The sequence below is a fragment of the Schistocerca cancellata genome, chromosome 3, assembly GCF_023864275.1.
Source record: "Schistocerca cancellata isolate TAMUIC-IGC-003103 chromosome 3, iqSchCanc2.1, whole genome shotgun sequence".
Lineage (NCBI taxonomy): Eukaryota > Metazoa > Arthropoda > Insecta > Orthoptera > Acrididae > Schistocerca > Schistocerca cancellata.
The window spans coordinates 377,555,060-377,582,537 of record NC_064628.1 but is presented as its reverse complement, the minus strand read 5'-3'; the positions used below and the strand labels follow the sequence as shown (position 1 = coordinate 377,582,537).

General features: G+C 38.4%; 1 protein-coding gene across 1 annotated transcript in view; it reads right to left on the bottom strand.

The window, feature by feature from the left end:
* Nucleotides 1–20,541: 20,541 nt before the first annotated feature.
* The window catches only part of LOC126175071 (putative sodium-coupled neutral amino acid transporter 7), a 70,370-nt gene continuing 63,433 nt past the window's right edge, over nucleotides 20,542–27,478 (bottom strand). Inside the window, exon 8 of the mRNA XM_049921598.1 lies at nucleotides 20,542–27,421. Coding sequence (XP_049777555.1) covers nucleotides 27,237–27,421 — 185 coding nt within the window. The 3' untranslated portion in view covers nucleotides 20,542–27,236. The remainder of the gene's footprint in view (nucleotides 27,422–27,478) is intronic.

Sequence of the window (27,478 nt, the reverse complement as noted above, 5' to 3'; positions counted from 1 at the left end):
CAGCGCTTTACTTCAGTGATCTGACGGAAACCGGTGTTACTACTGCTGCAAGGTCGTTGGCTACATTGACATGTGCATGGATAAAATGGTGAAGGGTGCATCTAGGATCCTCCAGTTCAGCAACATACTCAGTACATCCCACACATCTTTGTTGAGCACTTTAAAGATATACCTCTACAGAAACTTCGACATCCATTCAACTAAGTGGCAGTCCGCTATTGATCTAATGCCTACGTGTGACCATGCGGAATCCAAGCTGTGTCAAAGGGGGTTGGGGAGCAAGACTCTAATGTTGCCATTTTTTACATAAATAATGAGTTGGTCAATTTTGAGAAGTGCCATGCCACAAGAGCTAAATGTTACAGGTGACAGAAAAAAATATTAGATCCCAAATAATTTTATGTTCATCCACTACATATTTGATGTTGAAAGATTGGCTTTTCCTATTATTAAAATGATCATGGGTGTGACACAGCCATGTAATGCTAGAACTTGCTTAATAAGAGATTTATGGGAACCACAGGAAATCACATCAACAAGTATGGGAGTATTCTGTAATGACCAAAATATTCTATGCTTCAAATTCCAGGGGAGGGGAGGCATGCTTGCCCCCCTCTTGGTACAACCCACCCCCCACCCCACCTAAGGTTAATTCTGATGTGTCTCCTGTACTCCTGGCAGCTTCCTTCAATTGTTCTCACAGTCTGCCTGATGCTTACCTTACTACATTTACACCCAGTTTATGGATTCCTAAGTCATCTTTCATCCTATTTAACAGTGGTTGTGTTTTCAGAGATGGGCGGAAAAAGCAGTTCATGTTCAGCCCAATCAGAATTCTGCCAATTATATTCCATACTTTGTCAGCATACGTCAGGTAAGCTTCTGTCTTATTCTCCTCATGATGTTCTGTTTGTTAGGCATGTACCTGCTGGCTGGAGGCACATAAGATTTTTCTCCTGCTGTATTCACTTTAGAACACAATGTTGAATTGAAATGTCAGTCATTTGATACAAATTAACTGCATGAAATTGCCTATCTAAGCGACATTTTTACTTAGATGACTGAACTCAGCTGTAAACAGTGGTAAGGGACAGTCAATGAGAAGCCAAGTTATCATGTGTAAATCTCGGTATTGGATGTGCTTTCTTCACATTACCTAATAGTTCCACCATAAACCCAGAAATGTAAGCTCTGTCTCTAGTTTCAGATTTTCACTAATGGCAAATTCGCCAGGTATGTACCGGTATATGTAAACTGTGGTAAGTGCCAAAAACATGGCTGCCAGTTGTACTGTAGTAACGAGTGCAGTGTTTGGGAAAACGGTTTTCAGGGAGGATCTATATGAATTTGAGGATGATGTGAATAACTACCATTCTGAACAAAAACAGGCTTGAAAAGCTGTTGCTAATCAAGTCACTGTGAATATCTATTTAAGCAAGTAAACAATGTTGTCTCTCTTACCATAGCTTATGTGAAGGGTCATAGAAATGATTATGGCCATCCTTAAACTTGTTTACGTGCTGTAGTAAAATTCTTGCTGAAATTAATAATTTTATATTATGCTGAATCATAGATTAATTATTGAGGTTGTTATACTTTGCCATTGCAAAAATTTTAATGCAACTCTTAGAATCAAAAACTGAAACAATGCAGGTTAGGTAATCAGTGGTAAGTCAATGTTAATCCACATAAAGTGCACTCAGCTTGCACGTGAACAATGTTAACTATCCTCTGATGAATTTTTAAGAATAAAGTTTTGGTTGGGGTTTACTATTATAAAAAATTGTTGTTACAGATATATTCTGAAAGAAAGGCTTATCTGACCATGTACATGAAATATATGGTCTGTGAACTTCACAGCGCAATTTCTCAAAACAAGCACCTTGTTGCATACCATTGTTATAGCTGGGGTCTTCAACTTGACCATTCAAAACAAACAAATGTATTTACGGTGCTAGAAAAGATCTTTGTTTTTGGGTAAAAGATAGCATTTTAGACAATCTACCTGTGCTTCAGTCAGTTTGATTGCTTTCTGGCAATAAGTGGCTTTTTTGAATAGGAAAGTGCTGAAATAGGACACAAATTTACTGAATATTATTCAGCACCTAAAAGGTTTGAATGAAGCTTATAATCAGTGTTTTCCAAATGAACAACAGATTAAATATCAAAATTAATTATGGATTAAAAACCCATTTATTGTCAATGCACAATTTCAAAGAAAAATACAGAGGTTTTATCGGACTAATATGTGACTCATTATGAAGAAAAAAAATGAAATTGAGCAGAATCCAGGTGCACTTGAAAAGACGAATATCCTCAATTGTTGCAAATGGACATGTTGGCTCTTTTACCAGTCACAGCTACATATATTTGCAAAATACAGTTCTCAGATTCTGTGTATCGAGAAAAAATTTTAAAAATATTACAGTGGACTGTCATGAGAATTCAGCTCTCACCCATAAAGTATATCTGTGAAAATCAGAACCAGTACTTCTTATAAAACTAAAGCCTAAAAGTCAGTAGACTGGATGAATATGTTATCTTCAATTTACGTTACTTTGAGAAATTTTGGATTAATTGTGAAATTACATTTTGAAGCAAATACATAATATTTGAAATAGGTGCCATTTTTGTTGCAAATAATCCATTAATAGTATACTCCATTACATACTGCACTCAGCGAGGTGGTGCAGTCGTTAGCACACTGGACTTGCACCCGAGAGGATGACAGTTCAAACTTGCATCTGGCCATCCTGAATTAGGTTTCCCACAATTTCCCTAAATTGCTTCAGGGAAATTCTAGGATGGTTCCTTTGAAAGGGCACGAGCAATTTCCTTCCCCATCCTTCCCTCACCTGATGGGGCCAATGACCTCGCAGTTTAGTCCCCTGCCCCAAATCAACTAACCAGCCTTCAAATGTACTTTACTATAGAGACAAACGGGTGGAGGGAAGAGTGGGGGCAAGGGGACATTGAAGTACAAAAGGACATGAAGAAGCGTTCCACTTACCAAAAACATTAAGAAATGCTGTGCTGTACTCCATGTACTGTGTAATTTTTTATAATTTTTATTTTATATCGTGAACACTACAAAGACACATAGCACAAGGACTGAAGGGAAAAATATTGATAAGTCACAAAATAGTGCACGACCAAATATTCACTGATTTCTAGTCACTACCATAGTCATACAGTGCTGTGTACACTGGTATTGTTGCAGGCATTTTATGTTGTCTTTGCTGTCCTAAATTTTGTTTTGTGTATCGCGAACTCTGAAAATGTCTGTTTTGACATGCAAAATCATACAAAAGCAGTAAGTGATAAGTGCCAGTTGAGTATCTTCGAACTGTATTGACTCATATATACCCAAGATCCAAAGAAGGGTGCCGGCATGCTCAGTTCCGGGATTGTTTAGTCAGCATGAGAGAATGATGGAAATCCTCAACAAACTCTAGTGGAAGGTGCTGCAAGAAACACATTGCACATCACAGAGAGGTTAAAATGCCTAGAGAGAATGTTCTGGGAAGAGTTGATCAACATATTACTTGCCCCCACTCCCATATACTTCTCACATAGTGACTACATTGAGGAAAAAAAAATTGGGTTTACAGGCAATAATTCTTTCCACACTCCACTTGCAAATGGAGCAGAACTTTTAATTATTCTATTCTTTAAAACTTTTCAACAAAACACAATTACAAATTTTAAACATATTCCAACAAGTCTGATGCTCCATACATGTCTCAACATACAGTGTCACAGAGATGCTTCTCTAGTTTGTCGTACAGATGACAAAATGGTAGATATCGAAATAGACGACAGAGGGATAGAGAAACAATTAAAATCGCTCAAAAGAGGAAAGGCCGCTGGACCTGATGGGATACCAGTTCGATTTTACACAGAGTACGCGAAGGAACTTGCCCCCCCTTCTTGCAGCGGTGTACCATAGGTCTCTAGAAGAGCGTAGCGTTCCAAAGGATTGGAAAAGGGCACAGGTCATCCCCATTTTCAAGAAGGGGCGTCGAACAGATGTGCAGAACTATAAACCTATATCTCTAATGTCGATCAGTTGTAGAATTTTGGAACATGTATTATGTTCGAGTATAATGACTTTTCTGGAGACTAGAAATCTACTCTGTAGGAATCAGCATGGGTTTCGAAAAAGATGGTCGTGTGAAACCCAGCTCATGCTATTCGTCCACGAGACTCAGACGGCCATAGACACAGGTTCACAGGTAGATGCCGTGTTTCTCGACTTCTGCAAGGTGTTCGATACAGTTCCCCACAGCCGTTTAATGAACAAAGTAAGAGCATATGGACTATCAGACCAATTGTGTGATTGAATTGAAGAGTTCCTAGATAACAGAACGCAGCATGTCATTCTCAATGGAGAGAAGTCTTCCGAAGTAAGAGTGATTTCAGGTGTGCCGCAGGGGAGTGTCATAGGACCGTTGCTATTCACAATATACATAAATGACCTTGTAGATGACATCGTAAGTTCACTGAGGCTTTTTTTCAGATGATGCTGTGGTGTATCAAGAGGTTGTAACAATGGAAAATTGTACTGAAATGCAGGAGGATCTGCAGCGAATTGACGCATGGTGCAGGGAATGGCAATTGAATCCCAATGTAGACAAGTGTAATGTGCTGCGAATACATAGAAAGATAGATCCCTTATCATTTAGCTAAAAAATATCAGGTCAGCAACTGGAAGCAGTTAATTCCATAAATTATCTGCGAGTACGCATTAGGAGTGATTTAAAATGGAATGATCATATGAAGTTAATCGTCGGTAAAGCAGATGCCAGACTGAGATTCATTGGAAGAATTCTAAGGAAATGCAATCCGAAAACAAAGGAAGTAGGTTACAGTACGCTTGTTCGCCCACTGCTTGACTACTGCTCAGCAGTGTGGGATCCGTACCAGACAGGGTTGATAGAAGAGATAGAGAAGATCCAACGGAGAGCAGCGCGCTTCGTTACAGGATCATTTAGTAATCACGAAAGCGTTACGGAGATGATAGATAAACTCCAGTGGAAGACTCTGCAAGAGACACGCTCAGTAGCTCGGTACGGGCTTTTGTTAAAGTTTCGAGAACATACCTTCACCGAAGAGTCAAGCAGTATATTGCTCCCTCCTACGTATATCTCACGGAGAGACCATGAGGATAAAATCAGAGAGATTAGATCCCATACAGAAGCAAACCGACAATCCTTCTTTCCACGAACAATAAGAGACTGGAATAGAAGGGAGATCCGATAGAGGTACTCAGGGTACCCTCCGCCACACACCGTCAGGTGGCTTGCGGAGTATGGATGTAGATGTAGATGTAGATGTAGAAACTGAACTGGCAGGCTCTTGAAGGTAGGTATAAATGATCCCAAGAAAGCCTGCTTACAAAGTTTCAAGAACCAGCTTTAAATGACAACTCAAGGAATACACAATCCCCTACATATCATTCGCAGAGGAAGTGTGAGGATGAGATTAAATTAATTGCAATATGTATGGAGGCATTTAAGAAATCATTGTTCCTATGCTCCATTAAGTTAATGGAATGGGAAAAAAGGTAATAACTGGTCCAGTGGGACTACCCTCTGCCATGTGTTTCACAATGGTTTGCAGAGTACAGATGTATATGTAGATGAGGAGAATCAGATAGTGTACCAGAAGTGCCCTCTGCCACACACCATAAGGTGGCTTGTAGGGTGTAGATGTAGATCAGCCACTGCTATAAATATCTCCATAGAGCATGCAATTTTTTATATATACACGCAAACAGCGTTCAATAAGTAATGCAGCACAGTTTTTTTCCTTGACCAATTTTGGTTTAACAACAGCAGAATTTTTTGTGGGAAATCATGGAATATTTCCACTTCAACCTCTATAGTTCATGTAGCAAAGTGGTGCAGTGGTTAGCATACTGGACTCGCATTCAGTAGGAAGTAATTTCAGACCCACATCCAGCCATTGTGATTTACATTTTCCTTGACTTCCCTAAATCGCTTCAGGCAAATGCTGGGATGGTTCCTTTGAAAGGGCAAGGCTGATTTCCTTCCCCATCCTTCTCTAATCCAATGGGATTGATGACTTCACAGTTTGGTTCCCTCCCCAAATAAATAAATAAATCAACCAACCAACATCTATAGTTTCAAGAAGTTCTGGTACGTGGTGGTGGTATACATGGCTTTCAAAATGACGTCCATAATGGAGGTGTGTTTCAAGAAGAGAGCTATCATTTTCTTTTGGTGGAAAACTGGAGCATCACAAATATTCATAGTTGCCTTGCATAACGTCTATAGAAAACTGACAGTGGAAAAAAGCACAGCGAGTCACTGGGTGAGGCATCTCATCATCACAACAAGGTAATGCAAACGTGTCCAATCTCTCATGTGCTGGCTGGCTGGCTGCACACAACTGAGACACATGCAGTGCTGGACATCAGCATGTTTGCTGCAACAAAAATGCAAATGAACTTCTCCTTCTCCACAATAACACAAAGCCTTGCACAAGTCTGCACACCCAAAGGGAGCTCACGAAATTTCATTGGACTGTTCTTTCTCACCCGCCCTACAGTCCAGATCTGGCACTTTCTGACTTCCATCTGTTTGGCCCAATGAAGGACGCACTCCACGGGTGGCAGTATGTGGAGACGAAGAGGTTATTGATGCAGCAAGAGATTTGCTCCATTGTCAACCAGTATGGCGGTATCTTGTGGGCAGGCCCTCCCATTAAGGCTGTGTAAAGCCATTACATTGAATGGAAATTATGTTGAAAAATACGGTATTCTTCACACGTATAGTGAGGAATAATATCGTGCATTGGAATCCTGAATGGAACTAACCTGGTTTCACGAAAAAAATGGTTGGTTTACTTATTGAACACCCCTTTATATTAGGATTTATGGATAAACAGTATAAAAATTATTATTTCTATGCCAACATTAAATTATGTTATCAGAAGCGTTGAGCTGGCACCCGGTGTGTACCAGATATGTTCCATCAGATTCAGATCAAGCCAACTTGGTAGCCAAGATATCAACTGCACTATCATGCTCCTGGAACCACGGTAGTACAATTCTGGGCTTGTACCAAGGACAGTTATCCTACTGAAAGACCTCAAGCATGAAGGATAAAAATAGTCGGCAATAAAGTTCACATCCATACCTGTCATGGTATCTTCAGTGACTTTCCCTCATGGCATAATACTGCCGCTGCTGACCAGCATCCATGACACAGTGCACGTTTCGAGCACTTGTTCAATTGGATGATGGTGTATCTGCATGCAACCATCACCCTATGTAAAATCTCTAAGTGGTTCTAAGGCTTCCATCCAGTCACTTGTTGACCAGTCTGGTTTGGCAGTAGAAAATAGCAAAAGGAAGGCCAAAATTTTAAATTCCAAATTTACGAAATCATTCACACACAAGAATCATATAAACATACCGTCGTCTGACCATTGCACAGTCATGTATGGATGACATAATAATAAGTGTCTCTGACATAGAGAAACAACTGAAAGAGTTAACAACAAATAAGTTGGCACATCCAGATAGAATCCCAATTTGGTTTTACAAAGAGTACTCTACATAATTGGCCCCTTACTTAGTTTGCATTTATTGTAAATCTCTTGACCAGCACAAAGTGTGCTGGAAAACAGCATAGGAGACTCCTGTATATAAGAAGGGTAAAAGAATGGATCTGCAAAAGTACAGACCAATATTCTTAAAATCTATTTACTGCAGAATTCTTGAGCATATTCTGAGTTCAAATATGATAAATTTCCTAGAAACTGAAAAGCTCATGCCAACGAATCAGCAGAGCATTAGAAAGCATTGCTCATGCAAAACCCAGCCTGCCCTTTTCTTACGTGATATACTGCTAACTATGGATGAAGGGCAACAGGCAGATTCTATATTTCTATATTTCTGAAAAGCATTTGACATGGAACCCCACTGTTTACAGCTACCAAAGGTACATGCATCAGAATAGATTCCCAGATATGTAACTGGCTTAAAGACAACTTAAGTAATAGAACCCAGTATGTCGTCCTCAATGGCAAGTGTTCATCGGAGATTGGGGGTAACATCAGGAGTGCCCCAGGGAAGTGTGATGAGACCATTGCTATTTTCTATATACATAAATGATCTGACAGACAGGGTGGGCAGCAATCTGCGGTTGTTTGCTGTGATGTACAGGAAGGTGTAGAAGATAAGTGAATATAGATTGATACAAGATGATATTGACCAAGTTTCTAGTTGGTGTGATGAATGAAAATGTAAGTGAATGCAGATGAGTGGAAAAAACAAAACTGTGGTGTTTGGATACAGATTAGTAGTGTCCTGCTTAACACAGTCACGTCACTGAAATATCTGAGTGTAATGTTGCAAAGCGATATGAAATGGAACCAGCATGGAAGGATTGTGGTAGGGAAGGCAAATGGTTGACTTCAGTTTATTGGGAGAATTTTAGGGAAATGTGGTTCATCTGTAAAGGAGATCACATATAGGACACTAGTGTGACCTAATCTTGAGTACTTCTCGAGTGTTTGGGATCAACACCAGGTCAGGTTAAAAGAAGACATTGAAGCAATTCAGAGGTGAGCTGCTAGATTTGTTACAAGTAAGTTCAATCAGCATCCAATTGTTATGGATGTTCTTTGGGAGCTCAAGTGGGAACTCTTGGAGAGAAGAAGACATTCATTTCAAAGAACACTACTGAGGAAGTTTATGCAACTGGCATTTGAAGCTGACTGCACAACGGTCCTACTGCCGCCAACATACATATCAGTTACAGACCACAAAGACAAGATATGAGAAACTGGGGCTCACATGGAGGCATACAGACTCGCTCTGTCTGTGAGTGGAACAGGAAAGGAAGTGACTAGTTGTTGTGAAGGCAACCCTCTGTTACGCAACATACAGTGGCTTGTGGAGTATGTATGTAGATGTAGATCTTGGTGTAATAAGAACTGGGTGACATATTTGCACTGATCCACAGTCCAGTCTCAGTTTATGCTCTTTGCAGTTGTAGTTAATTGTTTCGTTTGATCATTACATGAACACATAAGGGTTGCCTGCTGTGGGAAACAGATGAGTAATGAGTAAGACACGCAAGCTAAGCGGCACAATTTCAATATTTTATGAACTTTGTCTTACCATACTGGAAGTGCAATGCTGACATTCCATAACCTCAAATGACAATTTCGAATACACTGGGGCAAGCTTTTCAACAATAAATACCACGTGTATAACGTCATATCAGTTTACACTCACTTTAACATTAAAGCTCCGTCAGAAGATGAGGAGTTAGGTCAAAACCAATTGCAGAGTAATAAAACAGAAGCATTTAATGTCTTGGTGTAGTAATTTTACAAGAAAAAGAATAAGAAATAATGGAAGTAACAGGGATTTAACTATTTTCAATATATTGGTAAATGAATATGGCAACATCAAGAGCTTGGCTGGAAGTAGAGAGCGGTATGAAGAACATGAAAAATGAATCATCAGGCTACTGTCCAAAGACTTATCTCACTATGCATACAGGGTGTTCAGGGTAAGACTGATGAAAAAGATTGACACTTATTTTGAAAACTAGCAGATTGGTCTCCACGGCGGTGACAGAGTATCAAGAAGAAATTAGCCATGCTTTGTAGGGTCATGCATTGGATGCGCAGTGTGCATCCACAGGCAAACATTGGTGTGGATTGTGGCCATTCACAGAAGTTTAGATTTGCCTAGCATGGCAAGATGATGTTTTCCTTAGCAGATCTGCATATTGTGGCTGCTAACATACAATGTTGTGTGTGCAAACACTGGTGTTCAAGCACACCACATGCGCTGTTACAAATACCCCGTAAGAGACGTCAAGGTAATATTAATACTTTATTTTCCAATGTACTTGTATTAACTACATTTTGATATATATTTGTAAATGTGTTTCTTTCTCTGCTTCATGTGGAGTTAATGGGATCTTTATAATGCAATTACTTTCTTTCTGTCTCCCTCTCCCTCACCCCACACACTCACCCACACAGACACACCTGCAGCTTCACCCACATACGTGTTCGACACGTATTACACATGTCACCTCCTCCTTGTCTGTCCACCCCCTCCTCCCCGGGCTCTCAGGCCAACTTCCTCCCTTATTCACTAACTCACTCACTCAGTTCAGCTGTGCCCATCCACATGTTTAGCCCTGCTGTGCCTACCAATAATACCCACACCCATTTCTCTCCCCCCTTCTCTCTGTCTACTTCTTCCTCCTCCATTTCTCTGAGAAGGAGATGTGGATTGTTTATTTATTCCAATCTGTAATTGTACATGGAATAATGTGAACTGTATTTGCAGTACCATTTCAAGAAAATACCATTAAGACTGTGAATAGTTCATAGGTTCTATACTACAAAGAGAATTATGCAAGTGGAAGGATACATTTGCAGGTATACAATCAAAGTAAGGAAAATAGTATGCGATATACACAATTGACTATGAGGGAAAAAAATTAATTTAATGCAAAATATAATCATACAGAATGTTTATGATTGTGCATCCTAGAGCTAGGATGAATATTCTTGGGTGTGCCCACCTTACGGGAATTGACGTATAGATGTCCATGGGAGAAACATGGAGATAAAAAATCCACTCCACAGTATGTAACAGACTGCATTTCTGTGGCTTATTTATTGTAACCAAAAATGCAAGTTGGGCAGAATATTGAAGTCTTGCATTTCTTGGACTGTGGGTACACTTGACCAACTGCTGTTAATTGCTGCAGAGGCATTGTGATGGTAGCAAACTGTGTAATGATGCAAGAAATGGTATGTACCAAAACTAAGCTGTAGACAGCTGTATGTTGTTACAATGTACATATTCCTGTAGTAACATTGTGTTATGAATCCATAGAGCTGGAGTATCTGTGGCACTGATTCTACATGCATCTGCCTCCAATTAGTGATGTGAATTTTTGCACATATCAGCAGTAAGGCCTCAGTGTTGCTGGAGCTATGTCGATGGCCAGTAGTTTGTGTATGTTGTTATTTGTGCCTGGCAGAATACTGATGTGTACAAAGAGCACAGATATGAGGAACGAATGACATTTGTATTGTGCTGTCTTGTCACCACTTTATGTGTACTGACTGTCACTTAATACATGTATCAAGTGTCTGTTTATCTCCTCCTCTACCATTTCTGTCTATGTTCTCCTGCCCACTTTTGTGTGTCCACCTCTCCTATCCCACACCATCTCATCTTAACTCATCTGTCTTTCCCCTCCCTCCCCCTCCTCTCCCTCTGTCTATCTCATCCTCCCCCTCTCTCATTATCCATCTTATCCCCCTCTCTATCCAGCCAAGCTCCATGTGCAGCCCCTGGAGGCATGGAGATAGTGCCTGCAGAGGTCTCATGAAGGGCAGTCTACTTCTCAGGGGGTTGGAAAAGAAACAAACAAAAATTGCCTACATATCCACTTCCGTGAAAGCCAGGAAGTCCTAACCCCTAATTGCTAATTTTCATGTAGCAAGCAGTATGTATTATCTATACTAAAGATGTAGCACAATTGACGCATCTGAGGACATCCTAACGAAAGACCTGAAGATAATGGGCGAATATTTCCAAAAGTGGATACTTCAACCAAATGCTTCCAAAACAGAGGTTTGTTGCTTCCATCTCAACAACAAACTCGGTGAAAATGAACTCAACATTTGATTTGAAAACTCCATTCTCAGGCACAATAAAACTCCGAAGTACTTGGGCATGACACTGGACAGAATCTTTTATAGAGCACCTAACAAAGACAGCCGAAAAATTAAAGACAAGAAACAACATTATTCAAAAGCTCTGTGGTACTACCTGAGGAGCAATGGCCTCCACTCTCCACACCTCTGCTTTAGCAATTGTATTCTCAGCTGCCGAATACCATGCTCCGATTTGGCTAAACGGCCCACATGCAAAAAAGGTGGATGTCCAGTTGCATAACACTCTAAGGATGATTTCTGGAGTAATTAAACCCACTACAATGCAATGGCTCCCAATATTAACCCACATCCCACCACCACACCTGTGACATACTGACACCCTTCTACGTGAATACAAAAACGTCATGGGAAATCGAAGCCTGCCAATCCACCAAGACATTGAGGCTGCAAACACTAATAGGCTTCGATCTAGGAACCCGCCAACAAGAACAGCAAGGACCTGTGTACAAGAAGGTTTCAGTATCGCAAATGCATGGTCTGAAAAATGGAATGCATGGCAAAATCATAACATGCCTTGCATCACACAAAAGCCACCTGGTTTGAACCTACCACGCAAAATGTGGTCCACTCTAAATAGGATTCGAACTCGTCATGGCAGATGTGCTTACTCCCTGTATAAATGGGGCAAAATACCATCCCCTCAGTGTGACTGCAGAGAAAATCATACCATCGGCCACATTGTTGTAGAGTGTTCCAGAAGAGCCTATAATGGGAGCCCTGATGACATCCTGCTTGCAACTCCAACGACGATAGATTATAATAATAGACTTGATGTTTGTTTGTAATCCTTAAACTTTGTTATATTAGTGATGTTTGTTTGCAATTATTAACATTTGTTATATTAGTGATTTGTCTGTGTCTTTCTTGCATGTCTGTATTGCCATGGTCATGAGTTTCTCTGGAAAAAATATATATTAGACCTCTATATCATAAATGTTAAGAAATAAAGTATTTTCGTTTTTGAAAAATGTGTACTTTGTAAATAACTCTCAAAACAGTAGAAACAAAAAATATATAACTAATATACTAGAGACCTGACTGATGTTTCACATTAAAGTTCACTCTTAGTGTGTTAAAATTTCATTGACATTCGCACACTTATGGGCTACCTTTAACTTACAAGTTTAAGACGAAAATACAAAATTTAATTTTTCCACTTAATTTTTTTTTCCCTAATTTGGAAAGTCACAGAATGCTATCTTTTCTGTCATATTAGCAGATACTACTGATGTAATTATAAACAGTACCTTCTCTGCTCCAGCTATCTGTATTATGTAAATATTTATTACTAAATATGTAAAAAAAATTGCATTTTTACTAGTTTTTCTGAAATATTTACTCAAAAACCCCATCCGAAAACTTTTGAGAACTACACAAAATATTGTTTGGTTAATATGTTAGTAGTCAGTGCAAACACAGGGGGCAATATTTTTCTGTGTAAAGTGTCAAAAATTTTTCAACTTTCTGTGTATTTCACATCACTGAATTCCTAGTTTAAAATATGAATGTTGGCGTTACTGTTTCCAGTGCTCTTTTGTTTTTAACAGATGAGTGAGAACTTGCACATATGCCATTCTGCATCAAGTTTTGTGTTTGCTTTGAACTTTTTTTTAGATACAGTGTCAGTGAGGAAATACAGTATTGAAAGAGTGAGTTGTGTGGACTATGAAAAAAGACACAAGAATGTGGTGCTTAATAAAAGGGAAAAACACTTCACAGTTGTTGGAAATCTGTCAGAGGTATTGCAGAAATATCTTGGTCCTGAAGTAATTGTATTAGCATCGCATCAGAAAATCAAAACATTGTAATTTTGAAGAGGTATCATGTGGAACTTCAACATATATTTTTCAGCAAACTTTGAAATAGTTACGTGACATTCACTCTTAACCTGTATGATCTGACATGAAATCACCATGTAGGAGATGTGGAGTGTTTATTTCTTCCAATCTGTTATTGTAAATGAAATAATGTCTGAGCAGTGCCACACTGAGGAAATGGTGCTATGACAACAGCTACAGTTTTGCTTTTGTAGTCAACAGCACTTCAAAGTTGAAAGCTGTCGAAATAATCTCAAGTATGAGGAATTTTCTTACATTGCATCGTTTTGATTTAGTAGTCGATAGTGCTTCGTAGTTGAAAGCGGTTTGAAGTATTTTCCAGCTGTGAGGACTCTCCTTATGCTGTATTGACTATCAGAGTTTACTTCCTCTCTTGTTTTGCTATCTGCCTCCTCAAATTCATTTTATTTTCATTTTTGCCTAATTACCATTAACATGTATGAGTATAATCTGCATTTCCATAAAAAGAAAGGTTGGCCCCCAGTCTTAAGGAAAATAGCACCAGGTCTAATTTTGTGCTTAGTTTTGTGTATGTAATTAGTTCCCTAATTTATTTTGACCATTCCTAGTTAATATATTTTGTTATATATTAAAGGGTGAAATCAGTAATTGTTTTGTGACTTAGATACTACTGTTGACTGATAAACAAATTAAATTCTGTACTAATTATAAACATTTGGAAGAGGAACTAATAGGATTCTTAAAGTATTTATTTGGCTCTGTTTGAAAGCATATTAGCAAAGCCAGCACTTAATTAATGCCATATTAATTGCCAGATTTGTCGAAAGTATTGTTTGTATAACTATCTCTGTTAATTTCATTATTTAAATAAATAATTCAGCCTAACCTTTGTGGTAGAAGGAATTGTTAAAAAGAAAGAATTTTTCAATGTATTCAGTTAGTTGAATGAGTTATGCTTTAATTGTAATTTCTGTAACTTAAACATTGAACAATGTATAGTTTCAGTGCCTATTCTCATGAGGATATATAAAGAACCAATTTTTAGACGTAAAACATGTATTTGTTTGATTAACAATGCAGCAACTTAACAGTGGAATAGGTGTAACACAAATAGGCCGTGTGCTAGAACAATTAATGACAATGTCTGTTTAATTTATTGGAAAAATAGTGTCACACGTACCGTATTATTCTAAAAGAACTGTGAACTGTGTGGTTAGGTATTTACTGCTCATAGATGTTCAACAGCAAGATATTGTAACAGCATGCTGATGTTGCCTCCAACCTATTAATGAGGCTTATCAACATTTACCAATAGCGAACTGGCCATATAATTGTGTAATACTGGGGGGCTGTGAACAGCGAAAGTAAAGAACTTTGAAACACAATTGTGCAACTGTCAACTACATCATTTACAGTAGACGGTATTCAACTTCTACCCCCCACTATCAATGAAGAAATAAAGCAGGCGAATGTCACAGAGTGTCTTGTTGCCACAGTATATGTCTCCATGGTCCATTTAACCCTGCTACTTTGTTAAACCTACGTGACCCAAAATGGTTCTAAATTTAGTCTCTCATTATTTAAGTACCAAGGTAACTTTATGAAATTTGGTGACTGACAAACTGAATAAGCAATACAAGTATAAAATATTTTAAGTAATTTGGTCATGAACATCTGTAGTTGCATATCTAATGCTCGTATCATGATGACCTGGCAGAAGTATTATTACTATGTCAATTTTTTTTTTTTCAGTTTGCTGTTACACTCTGTGGTAATAATAATTTTGATCATCTCAACTTACACTGAAGAATTAACAAAGGCTCTCCATCTACAACGATTTCCCTATTTTTCCAGGAAATTGTTTAGCACTTCTCAGTTATCTGAATCCTTTTTCAGTTTAAATTACAACAATGGCAATTGGATCATTGACTGATGTTGAGCTGAAAGAATTAGTAAATCCCTCAACAGACGAAGCAATTCTTCCAAAGTTTGAAAATCATGGAAGTAATGCATCTGAAAGCAAGTGTTCTGATGACAGTGACAACAGTCCCCAGCCTGTACAAAGTTGCATACAATCTTTTCTTTCGGAAAATGAGAATGCACAATGGCAGCTACAGCCAACAGCACAACATGCCTGCCTATTGGCCTCGAGTGTCATCAAAAGTACACCAGGAGTTACCAGGTGTGCAGCCAGCAGAATAAGTGATGTAAAAAGTTCATTTTAAGTAGTATTTTGTACAGGGCTTCAAAACTAAACAACAGATGTCAAATACTGAGGGACAAAATATTTCTGGAGAGAGTTGGAAAGTCACTAGTAGAAGAACACATAGCATCAAGGAAATGCTTCTCAACAACAGAAGATTCTCTGAGGATGATTAGGTGCATCCAAAAACCTGAAGGTGTTCTTTCGAGGCATGTTGTGATGGAATGGTACGTCTGCAACTGTTCAGTAGTGAGGAAATTTGATAATTTATTTTTTATTTTGTACGTCTCAGTTGCATTGATATAAACTTAACCTGTAGTGGGTACATTTTGGGCTGACACACCCATTTTCAAACCACACCCCTTGCTATTAGCCATAATTATTGATACAATATAGTGCCAAAAAGCACAGCAAAGTATACAGTGGGCAACAAGTACTGTCACTGATCATAGCCTGTGTGTCTGTTGTTACTGTCTCACACTGTAGCAACACACACATTGGCTAAGATCATTGAAGGGTACTTGTCGCCCACTGTATACTTTGCTGTGCTTTTTGGCACCATATTGTATCAAAAATTATGGCTCATAGCAAGGGGTGTGGTTTGAAAATGGGTGTGTCAGCCCAAAATTTACCCACTACAGGTTAAGTTTACATCAATGCAAGTGAGACGTACAAAATAAAAAAATAAATTATGCAATTCCCTCACCTCAAGGTGTGACAGGTATCAGAATAAGCGACAACAAGAAAAACCTACTAAACGTACACCCTGTAAGCTGTGTCCAGAAAGTAACGACGACAAAACAACCATGTTTCCAAAATTACATGTCAGTTACTTGTAATCAAACTGCAATAAATAAGGATAAAAATTAGAAAATACATGTTAATGCTTTCAAAAATAATTGCCCACAGTGAAAACTCATTTCATATTTATACTTTTTTTAATATATTTATATGAATACTTGTATCCACACTGCAATCAGTAAAGTAACAAAAGATGAATGGGAATACAAGAAAGAAACAATGTAATGCTTTCTAGGAAGGCCGCCTTGTTGTAAACTGTGCGTTTCAAATTTACCCTATTTGAATATTAAAATAAGACATTTTCTTGAATAAAGTTCTGTATATTATCAACATTTTCAACAACATATTGGTATACAACACTTGCAGCTGCACGAAAAATGTGTTGGTAGTTCATTTTTTCAGTATTTTAATATTAGATAATACTGACCTGAACAGTACATTTGTACAGTAGAGATTGACAAAACAGCAGGGTTGATACATGTAACATGTCTCTCCTTCTCCTCCCCCCTCCCTCCCCCATCTCTGTCATTCTCCTCCCCCAGTCTCTCAAGCCACCTCCTCCTCTTACCTGTTCCTGGCCCTCTACTCCTACACATTCTCTATCTATCCACCTTACCCCCCACCCCCTCTGCTCAGTCATTCTCATGTACAAGTGTAGCCCCTACAAGGCATGCTGATACCACCTGCACAACACATCTGTCATGCAGGACAGCCTGAAAATGCTTTTTGCTCACATCTCTGCTCCTGTAGAAACTAGTAGACTAATTCTCACAGTGCTCATTCTCATATAGCAAGCACTATATTAACCAAATTTTGTTGAAATTCAAGCAGTTTGCATTAGTTGAAGCCATGGATACTTTATGGAAGCAACATAACTGGTTCACAAGGTACGACAGCAATATGTCATCTCACGTGGAGCAACATGGAGTGTGACTGCTCCATGCATCTGTATCACATGATACATGAGGGAAATTTCAAGTCATCTGATGTGCCTCAAAAAATTGTTGTGTGTAGATGAAGCAATGCTGCACCCATCTCTGTAGTTCATTTCTCAGTGAAATTCTTACTTTTCATATAAACTAATACTCACTGTTTTGGGACTCATGCTTGCCCTCCACTAAGCAATCTCATTCAATTTTGAAGGAACTTCTCTGTAAAAAGGTTTTTGCTTATAAAGTCTGATGTGACAGCTTGATAATTAACTGGTATTCTTTTCAATCTTGCTCATTGTGATACTTCAAAATTAAGTAAAACACATTGCATGCTTTGAAAAGTTTTCAGAAAAAAATGTAGTTGCTGGTCAGTTTACTTTTGGTGCATTTTAGGCCATACAATGCCGCATGCCAAATGTAGCTAACATATGGAAATTGTTTTTAACACTGGAAGGACAACCATACCTCTTTCCAGCCTCAAGTAAATATGTGACATATTTGGAAGTAGTCCGCAAAGAAGCTGGCAGCAATGCACCACACACGAGGTCATTATCACCTGTTGCATTGCTCCTGAGGGAACACAGGAATGTCACACAGGTGTCACATTGCACGACCTTTATTGTAATGTGTTGTACTGCATATCATATCACTTCAGCGAGAACCATGCCTTAACATAATGTAGCAAAGCTGGACAAGATCTGAACACATGGAGAACATGTGATAAAATACTCTCTCGGTATAATAAAGATGACGAACTAAAGATCCTATAGAATGGTCCCTACAGAAAATTATTGATTTGAATACACTGAGGTGACACGTCATGGGATACCTCCTAACATTGTGTCAGAACTTTTTTCCCAGCATAACGCAGCAACTCTATGTGGCATGGACTCAACAAGTCTGTGGAAGTCACCTGCAGAAATATTGAGCCACACTGCTTCTATAGCTGTCCATAATTGTGAAAGTTTTGCCTGTGCAGCATTTTGTGTGTGAACCAATGTCTCAATTTTGTCCCATAAATGTTCAATGGGATTCACATTGGGCAATCTGGATGATCAAATCATTCACTCAGATTGTCCAGAATGTTCTTCAAACCAACATGAACAATTGTGGCCTAGTGAGATGGCACATTGTCATCCATATAAATTCCATAATTGTTTTGGAACATGAAGTCCATGAATGGCTGCAAATGGGCTCCAAGTAGCCAATCATAACCATTTCCAGTCAATTATCGGTTCAGTTACACCAGAGGAACAGTCCATTCCATGTAAACACAGCTCACATCATTATGGAGCCACCACCAGCTTGCATGTGTCTTGTCGATAACTTGGGTACATGGCTTCATAGAGTCTGTGCTGTACTCTAACCCTACCACAAACACTTACCAACTGAAATCAGGACTAATCTGACCAAGCTACAGTTTTCCAGTCATTTAGGGTCCAACTGATATGGTCATGAGCCCAGGAGTGATACTGCAGGCAGTGTCATACATTTAGCAAAGGCACCTGTGTCTCCCATCTGCAGATATACCCCATAACACCAAATATTGCCGCAATGTCCTATCGGATAAGTTCATCATATGTTCCACACTTATTCCTGCAGTTATTTCCTACAGTATTCCTTGTCTGTTAGCAATGACAACTGCACGCAAATGCCGCTGCTCTTGCTCACTAAGTGAAGGCTGTAGCCTACTGCATTATCCGTGGTGAGAGGTAATGCCCAAAATTTTGAATTCTCAGTACACTATTTACACTGGTGATCTCTGAACATCAAATTCCCCAATGATTTCCAAAATGGAATGCCCCATGTGTCTAGCTCCAACTATCATTCCATGATCAAAGTCTGTCAATTCCCACCGGGCAGCCATAATAATGTCTGATATCTTTTCACAGGAATCACCAGAGTACAAATGACAGCTCCAGCAATGCCTACTGCCCTGTTATACCTTGTGTATGCAAAACTACTGGACCCAGGTTACACTCCTGGTACTGCCAGGGATTTTTCCTTCATGAGAGGGGACTGGAACAGAGTCCACTCAGCATTGCGGTGCCAACTGAGGAGCTACTTCACAAATAAATAGTTGTTCCAAGGTCTGGGGTGCTGATAACAACCAGGAGAACCATGTGCTGACCCCATACTGCATCTAAATGTCACCATATGGCAGAGGGTGACGTGGCGGTCAGTCATCATCATGTGGCCTCTAGGCCCGACCATGAAAAAATTTTTTTCTGTTTTTAGCTTAGATGGAGTAAGACAAGAAGCACAGAAACAATGAAATCTTAAAATTTCAATTACAGTATTGTTTCAAATATCATGCAGTACCAAAACTTCATAACAGTAAGTAATGACCGTCAGCAAAGAAGGAAAACTAAAATTTCTCCCAAAATGGACTGTGCTGGAATCAATCTCAAATTTTAAGTTGGTGCATAGCAGCAAAGGGTAATACTGTCGCCTAATAATGTAGTATCAAACTGCATCATAAGATGAAAAAACTGCCACGGGTGGAAACTACTACTCTCTGACGGTTCTTACTCTTGGCTAAAAAGTATTTGTAAAATCCAAGTAACACAAAAGCAGGAACCTGGTATTAAAGTACCTGTTGTAGATGCAGTGGTTGGTCAGCACTGACATGGTTGTTTAATACAAATGGAGAATATACTGACAACCAAATTTTTTACAAAGATATGAAAGAAAAAATACCAAGGTGAGAAACCAACATTAGCAAAGAACACTGCAGAAAGTAATACATGACAAGGCAGGGATTTTCAGTAGTTGTGGACAACTGCTACAAAACTGGAAAAGGACAGTCGCCCTGACAAAGATATCGGATGCGAGAGAAATTGTCGACCTAAAAATGGCAATCACAATGAATACCATACTAGCTACATAAATCAGCTCCAGAAACCACTTTTTAATAAATCCTGTAACTTCAAGGTGTTGCTATCAAACATGGAAATTTGAAGACTGCTTCCTAGTTTTGTGACAAAGTGCAACTCAACTTTCTTTTTATTCATTGTCTTCTTCTCAATTATATGAAAGAAATAAAAAGGGTGAGGATTAGACAAATATTTTATTATTGTAAGTACATTAACAAATTTTTCAATTTTCAGATTAGTGTACAAAAATAGGAACTTTACAAAAATATGTGTCCTCTTGATATCACATGTAATGAGCATACAGAATAGCACCACGATGAAGTATGTCTCGTGTATGCATAATGTAGCACAAGTCTTACAGAATGGAATCTCGTGGGGAATTTTTCAACATGAACTTAACATCCTACTATCAACTTCGTAACTTTTATAACATTTCTCTCATTACAAGTAGTTCATCACAGAATGTGCACATACTGTCTGGGGAGATGTAGTGTGGCTATAAACAATTGAACAGGCAATAAACATTCAGTTTCCATTAATACATAACAAAATATTTTTACACTAATATGATAAAACAATAATATCAGTTTCTTTAACAGTACAGATAAGTATAACTGGTAAAAAAGGTATCCATAACTGGACACTTTGCACCTTTCTACATCTTACAACTAATGACAAATAATATTTGAATTGATAACTTTGCAGTTCTGTTTAACTGCGCTTCTGAGTCTCTGTCTCGAGGTACGTACTCAACTTTCTGAAACAGTAGTGTTATGTTGGCGACCTCTTACTATCGTAAACTAAATCATATACAGACATTTCATTTACTAATTTGACAATCTAGTGGGCCATCAGATAAAACATACTGCAGTACAGAATAAAGTACTTAATTAGACTAAAGATAACAAAATATTGGTATTCATTGCTAAAATGACAACTAAGAAAATTCAATGACATTCTTTTGGTAACAACAATAAAAAGCTACAAAGGAAAAACTACAGAAAAATTAGAGCACAAGTCATTTTACACCTCAGTTGAAACCACCCATTTTACAGGATGACCAGGAACAAAGAGCAATGGATGGAGAACAACAAATATTGAAATGCTATGATGATTATAAAATACTGTCAGAAAAAAGGTAACCGATATGTCACAGAGCTGCAATGATACATGGTGATAAGATGGCTTTCAGGAAAATATTATGAAGCTAGCTGGCAATAGGTAGCCACAAAAAGGATGGAAAAAATTCTCAAAACAAAAGGAATTTATCAAAACAGTTAAGTTGAAGTAACACAATCAAAAAATTATATAACACATGGAAAAATTAACAAATGATACATAATAATAAAACAATTGCAGGATGCTGGTAGAAAGAAACAGCCTCAGCCAGCTGAAGGACTCCTTCGGAAGTCACCTAAAGTGATCTAAAAAAAAACATACAGCAGGGCCACATGCCACATTATTCCCACAGGAATACTACAGTGTCTTAACAGCTACATCACCTCACATAGAGCCAAAAACATACGTTGCAAAAGCTGCAGGCAATGTCTTACTTTGCAGCCTGTGCACAATATTTTTCTATGTTAAACTAGACCTATTAATCAGCAAAGATTTCATTTATTTCATCCTTGTTAGGGTTCACAAACTGGCTTCATATTATGAGTATAAATCCTGGAAACAATACAGCAGAGTACCTCCAGGTGACCACCAGCTCCAAACTGCTTTTCCACTGAAGTATTTGTATGGAAATGCAACTGAATTGTGGTGCCACAGAAGAATGCTGAAGATTAAATGTGTTGATCACCTAAGTACTGAGGAGTTACTGAATACAACTGGAGAGAAAAGAAATTTGTGACACAACCTGACAAGAAGGGATTGGTTGACAGACACATTCTGAGACATCAATGTATCACCAATTTAGCCTTCGAGGGAAGTGTGAGGGGTAAAAATTGTAGAGGGTGACCAAGAGATGAATACAGCAAGCAGATTCAGAAGGATGAAGGTTGCAGTAGTTACTTGGAGATGGTGATGGTGGTGGTGGTGGTGGTGGTGATGGTGATGATGATGATTGAACAGGACACAGTATAATGGACAGCTGCATCAAAACAAGCCTTTGGACTGAACAACAATAATTATCAGTTCTATAATTAACAGCTGGATCACAGGTGGAGTAAGAGTTTTGTGCCAGGAGATGCACAAAATGTGAGCAACAAAAGAATATCCACATCCAAATTCTCCATTTCCTGTGAAAAATATTCCAAAATATTAAAAACGTAATAAGATATGCAAAAAGAATGCATAATGATGAATACTTATACAGCCCAACAAAAGCCATGTTCAACATTATTAAAATAAAACAGAAGAAGAACAAGAAGAAGAAAGGGCAAAAACAGAACGTAAAAATATAACACTAACACAAGAAAACAATGTGACAATCACCCCTCTCCACCCCTGCCCCCTCAGAAATAGTAAACACATCTAACAACTTTTTGTAGATGCTTCAGATGAGGCTAACATTTCTGCCTTAGATCGATACAAATTTGTTCAAATCTTGGTATGTACCAAGACTGATGTTTTCAAACTTTTGCCTACAACATACAGCAAAAGATGCAAGATCCTCACTTGACCTAAGAAGACATGTCATTAGCAAAAGTATTGGAAAGCAAAATTAAAATGTTATAATTGTTTTTCGAGACCCCTACAACAGCTTAAGAAAATTAAATGTGACTGTAATAACATATTTCTGTAAAGCATTAAAATTTTGTATCAACATGGACCACAAAAGGAATTCATTTCTGGCAGAAGAAGAGCAGTGTGCAGAAACAAGTGACTAGGCTGCTTCTCAGTAGTGCAGTGTTATGGAACTAATGTTACAGAACAATTCACTGTTTGTCACTAGTGAGTTTCCAGTGAGGCACAGAGCTGGTGTTAGTGTGTCAATACCACAGGGCACCAGCAATGCTGCATTAGCAGATGGAGCTACCATCACTAGCAAGGCTCCAGCTAAAATTACAACTGTTTAACACTTGTCACCTGAGGGAATTATTATCAGTCAGGTGACAGCCTTGGGGGGGGGGGGGGGGGGGGGGAGTGATGGCTGTTGTTTTTCCTACCAGCACAGGAGAAGGACCTCATGACCACAATGAAAAATGCCCCAGATTATTAAAGAACATTATTTGGAAGGAGGGTGACTGAACAGATGTAGCTGTGTAACTACGATTCGCTGCTACATTGTTGTTGACAGATTTTTCATAACTACAGTTAACTCTGCACATCAAAATGTGAAACTGCAAAAGCCAATATAAATTATCCTACTTTCTTCCTAATTATCATTCAAAAGTAATTAGCTGATGAGCAGTTAGCTGGTAGGGTATCTCCTGGGATCAACTCACTGAGCACAGCACTGGGAAGAGATCACAAAGAAAGAAACTTTTGATGTCATCACTGAGCCGTAACCAGCGAAGTGGGCAAGACCCAAAATATTTTGTTGCTTTTGACTGCATTTTCTGATCATAGAATACACTCGTGCCAAACGTGAACTTACAGCTGCCACACAAGTGAGTAATAGTAATGCTTGTCACACAACAGAAAATGTTTTCTTTTACTTTTATTAATTTTAATTGGGTTCAATTGTTGTTTCTGTTCTGATGAGTACAAGCTGTACTGAACTGCAAATGGTACATTACAGTGCATCTTTTTAATATTTAACAGTGTTGGTAGGGTGATAGTGAAAACACTGTGCATTCCATCAAAGGTACGATGAATGATCTGTAGCGAAGTTGCATGGAATGATCTGTAGCGAAGTTGCATGGGGCAGCCATTGCGACAGATCCACCACTGCACAGTCAGTGTTTTCAGAACTTTTCCCATCATGAGCCTAACCTCAGCAGAGGAGAACTTTTTATGCAGAGGTTTCTTTGTTATTTAGCATTTTAATGCCAAATAAAGCACGAATAGTCACAGTATACATTGTCATGACAGTAAAATTCTGTCCAAGAGAATCACGACATTAAAGGATACCACAAAAATGCTACAAGATGATGAAATGAAACACAAAGAAGAACACTCAACATGATAAATACAAAATAAGCACCTTTCGTAGATCAATGTCTCAAATAATGACGAAGTACAAGCAATAGAGAAATTTCAAAAATCTGTAAGTATTGGTGATATTACTACAGTAATATTACAGAAGACTGATTAAAACTGATAGAACTACTGACAGAACTTATGTAACTGTTCACTCGATGACTTTTTTCTTGGTGCAGTGAAAACTTCCAGGTTGCTTCAAATTTTCATAAAACATGACCGACAACATGAATAACTGCAGCCCCATAATAATTTCCCATTCCTTTCCCAGACAGGTAGAGGAAATTATCTATGCCAAACTTATAGAATTTATACATAAAAGTTATGAAATGAAAAACACAAATTCAGCTAATCTTGTTTTTTGACCATTCAACCCTACGACCAACAGAGCTGCAGCCATATGATTCCTTAATGCAGAGAGAGAGAGAGAGAGAGAGAGAGAGAGAGAGAGAGAGAGACAATTTTCTCAATTTGGTATTTTAACGCAAGTATGAACACACAGAAATGTACATATGTATGAGTGATGGGTTTTGTAGACTATCTCATCATAAGTCTATGTGCATCCACCTAATACATAAACAGACTTTTCCAGTATCACACGGCCAAGCTGCCTGTGTAGATAAGAGGACGAATGAAAATAAAATACAAAATCAATGAAACCAGGAATGGCAGTTTAAATTTGCCAGCTGTCTTGGTCATACTTCCTCTGCTTAGCTGTAGACCAGATATCACTGAAGATAAAGTCAAAATTTTACACTGGCACTCTACTATGAAAGCAGAACCAAATTATCTTTGTTGAATAAATTTCCATCACCAATATCAGGCTAGCGATCGATGAGAAGTAATGCGAAATGAATTTCCACATCACATTTTGCTCCCACGTCATGTTCTTTATTCTAACCTTCACTGCAGTATCTGAGAGGAATGGCATTGATGGTTGTCTGTCCAAGCAATAGGGACTTTCCAGCTCTGCAGCCTTACAAGCACTCTTCAAGAATAGTGCATTATGAGCAGGTAACTGGTTTCACACTCTTCCACATCTATCATCAGCATCAAAAACACAAAACATAATGTTAATCTCTGCAAATAATCTCATGGCTGCCTACAGTAACAGTTATACTTCATACATCTAAAACATGAGGCATCAATATGACATCAACAAGATGGGCTTGCACCATGCTGTAATCCACACAAAGTCTGTGGTAAGTAGGGATAAAAATTTTAAATGGTAACCTCCATGGTCACCATCATGTCCTCCACCAAGAAGACCATAGTGTGATAGCACAATTATCCCAGTCTTGTTCACATCATCCTAATGTAGTGAGACAAGTTTCTAGTCAAAAAGAGGTTACTAAAATCCAGAATCATCCCTTTTAACTTTAATAGGAAGAAAAGAAAAAAGAAAGCAAGGAAAAAAAGTTGGCATCACTCTGGGAAACTACTGCCATGGCACAGACACAAAACATACATACAGGAAAGGTTAACAATGCACCTGACACTATTCTCCACACCAACAGCATCATTCTATTAACAGAAACTAATGACTGTAGTGGGTCACCATCTATCCAAAAAAAATCCCTGGCTAGTAAAACACCATGCCGTCAAAGGTGTATATGTCAGTCTTAAAACCCAGAAAAAATGCTCCCTCAGATTGTGTACTTGATAAAAATAAAAATTAGTGTTCACATTAACACAGTGTCCCCCACAAGCACACAGTTTACTTTAAATTTCATGTGACAGAAAGAGAGTAGTGTGAACTAACCCCCTTGTTCTCATTTATAACAAACTGGTTTAGAAACTAATCTGTAAAGTTATTAATTAAAGAGTAGTTATCATCATCATCGTCGTCATCATCGTCATCGTCATCGTGCACAGTTATCTGCCACGGTCACAGCCTGCCTGGACCAATCCTTGCCCCCACCTCCGGTCTTCCCGTCACCTCTCTGTCACTAGTCCAGCCCACTCTTCTCTCTTCATGATGATTTCTGCCATTCCTTTTAGCCATTTGTCCTTTGGCCTCTCTACTGGTCTCCTGCCCTTTCTTTCTCGCACCCATCTTCTCAGGCATCTTTGCTACCTCCATTCCCTTCAAATGCCTGTGGCCACACCATTTTAAGCTTTCCTCCTCAATCTTCTCTTATACCTTGTGGTATCTCCCCAACCCTTTCATATATCATCTTTGAAGACTACTGAAACAGTTCTGTCAGCCGTACAGCAAAACTCTCTCTCTCTGAATATTACTACCAGTCTCATTAATTTAAATATAATATTTACATTTTAAGTAATAAATAAAATTGTCCTTATAAAGCTTTCTATGTAAAAAAGATAACAGGGTGAAATTTAAAAAGTGGAAATCTACATAGCAGACTCAAAATATCATTTAAAATAGCATGGAAAGTACTATCATTCACAAAGCAGGACTGAAATCATGATTCGTCATTTATCCTCCATGCACTTTTGATGTCATCAAATGCATGCAATGTCATTCCCTAGGTGGCTACTCCAGTCTAGAGTTTCCCTGAACATCACGATCAGTCTAAATTTACTGACGCAATATGTGCACATTCTGTAAATTTATCAAATTAATTAACTTAGTATTTTAAAATAACAACAAAATCTGGAAGTAATATGAATCACATTTTATGGTCAAGCAGTCAAAAGTTTTCAGAGATCATTAATGAAACTTTTAATAAGCACAATCTTGTCTGAACCACATAAATAGGAATGTATAAATAAATAACAGATGTTTCCTACACCAGTGCTTGAGGGCGCACACATGCACTGGCTACACACACAGTCTGATAGGTGATTCGTCTTTTTCTGAGAATCTTTCAATTGCCTGCACTAAAACTACTCCAAATACAAATGTCCCAGTCAGTATATACAATACAGACAAAAATATATAAAACCTGTCTTTATTTAAAAGAATAAGTGGATCTTTATGTAATGTTGACTGCATCCAGCATATACCTGCCAAAAAAAGAAAAAGCGAGAGAGAAGTAAGTACGGCATTAAGTCTTATCATAA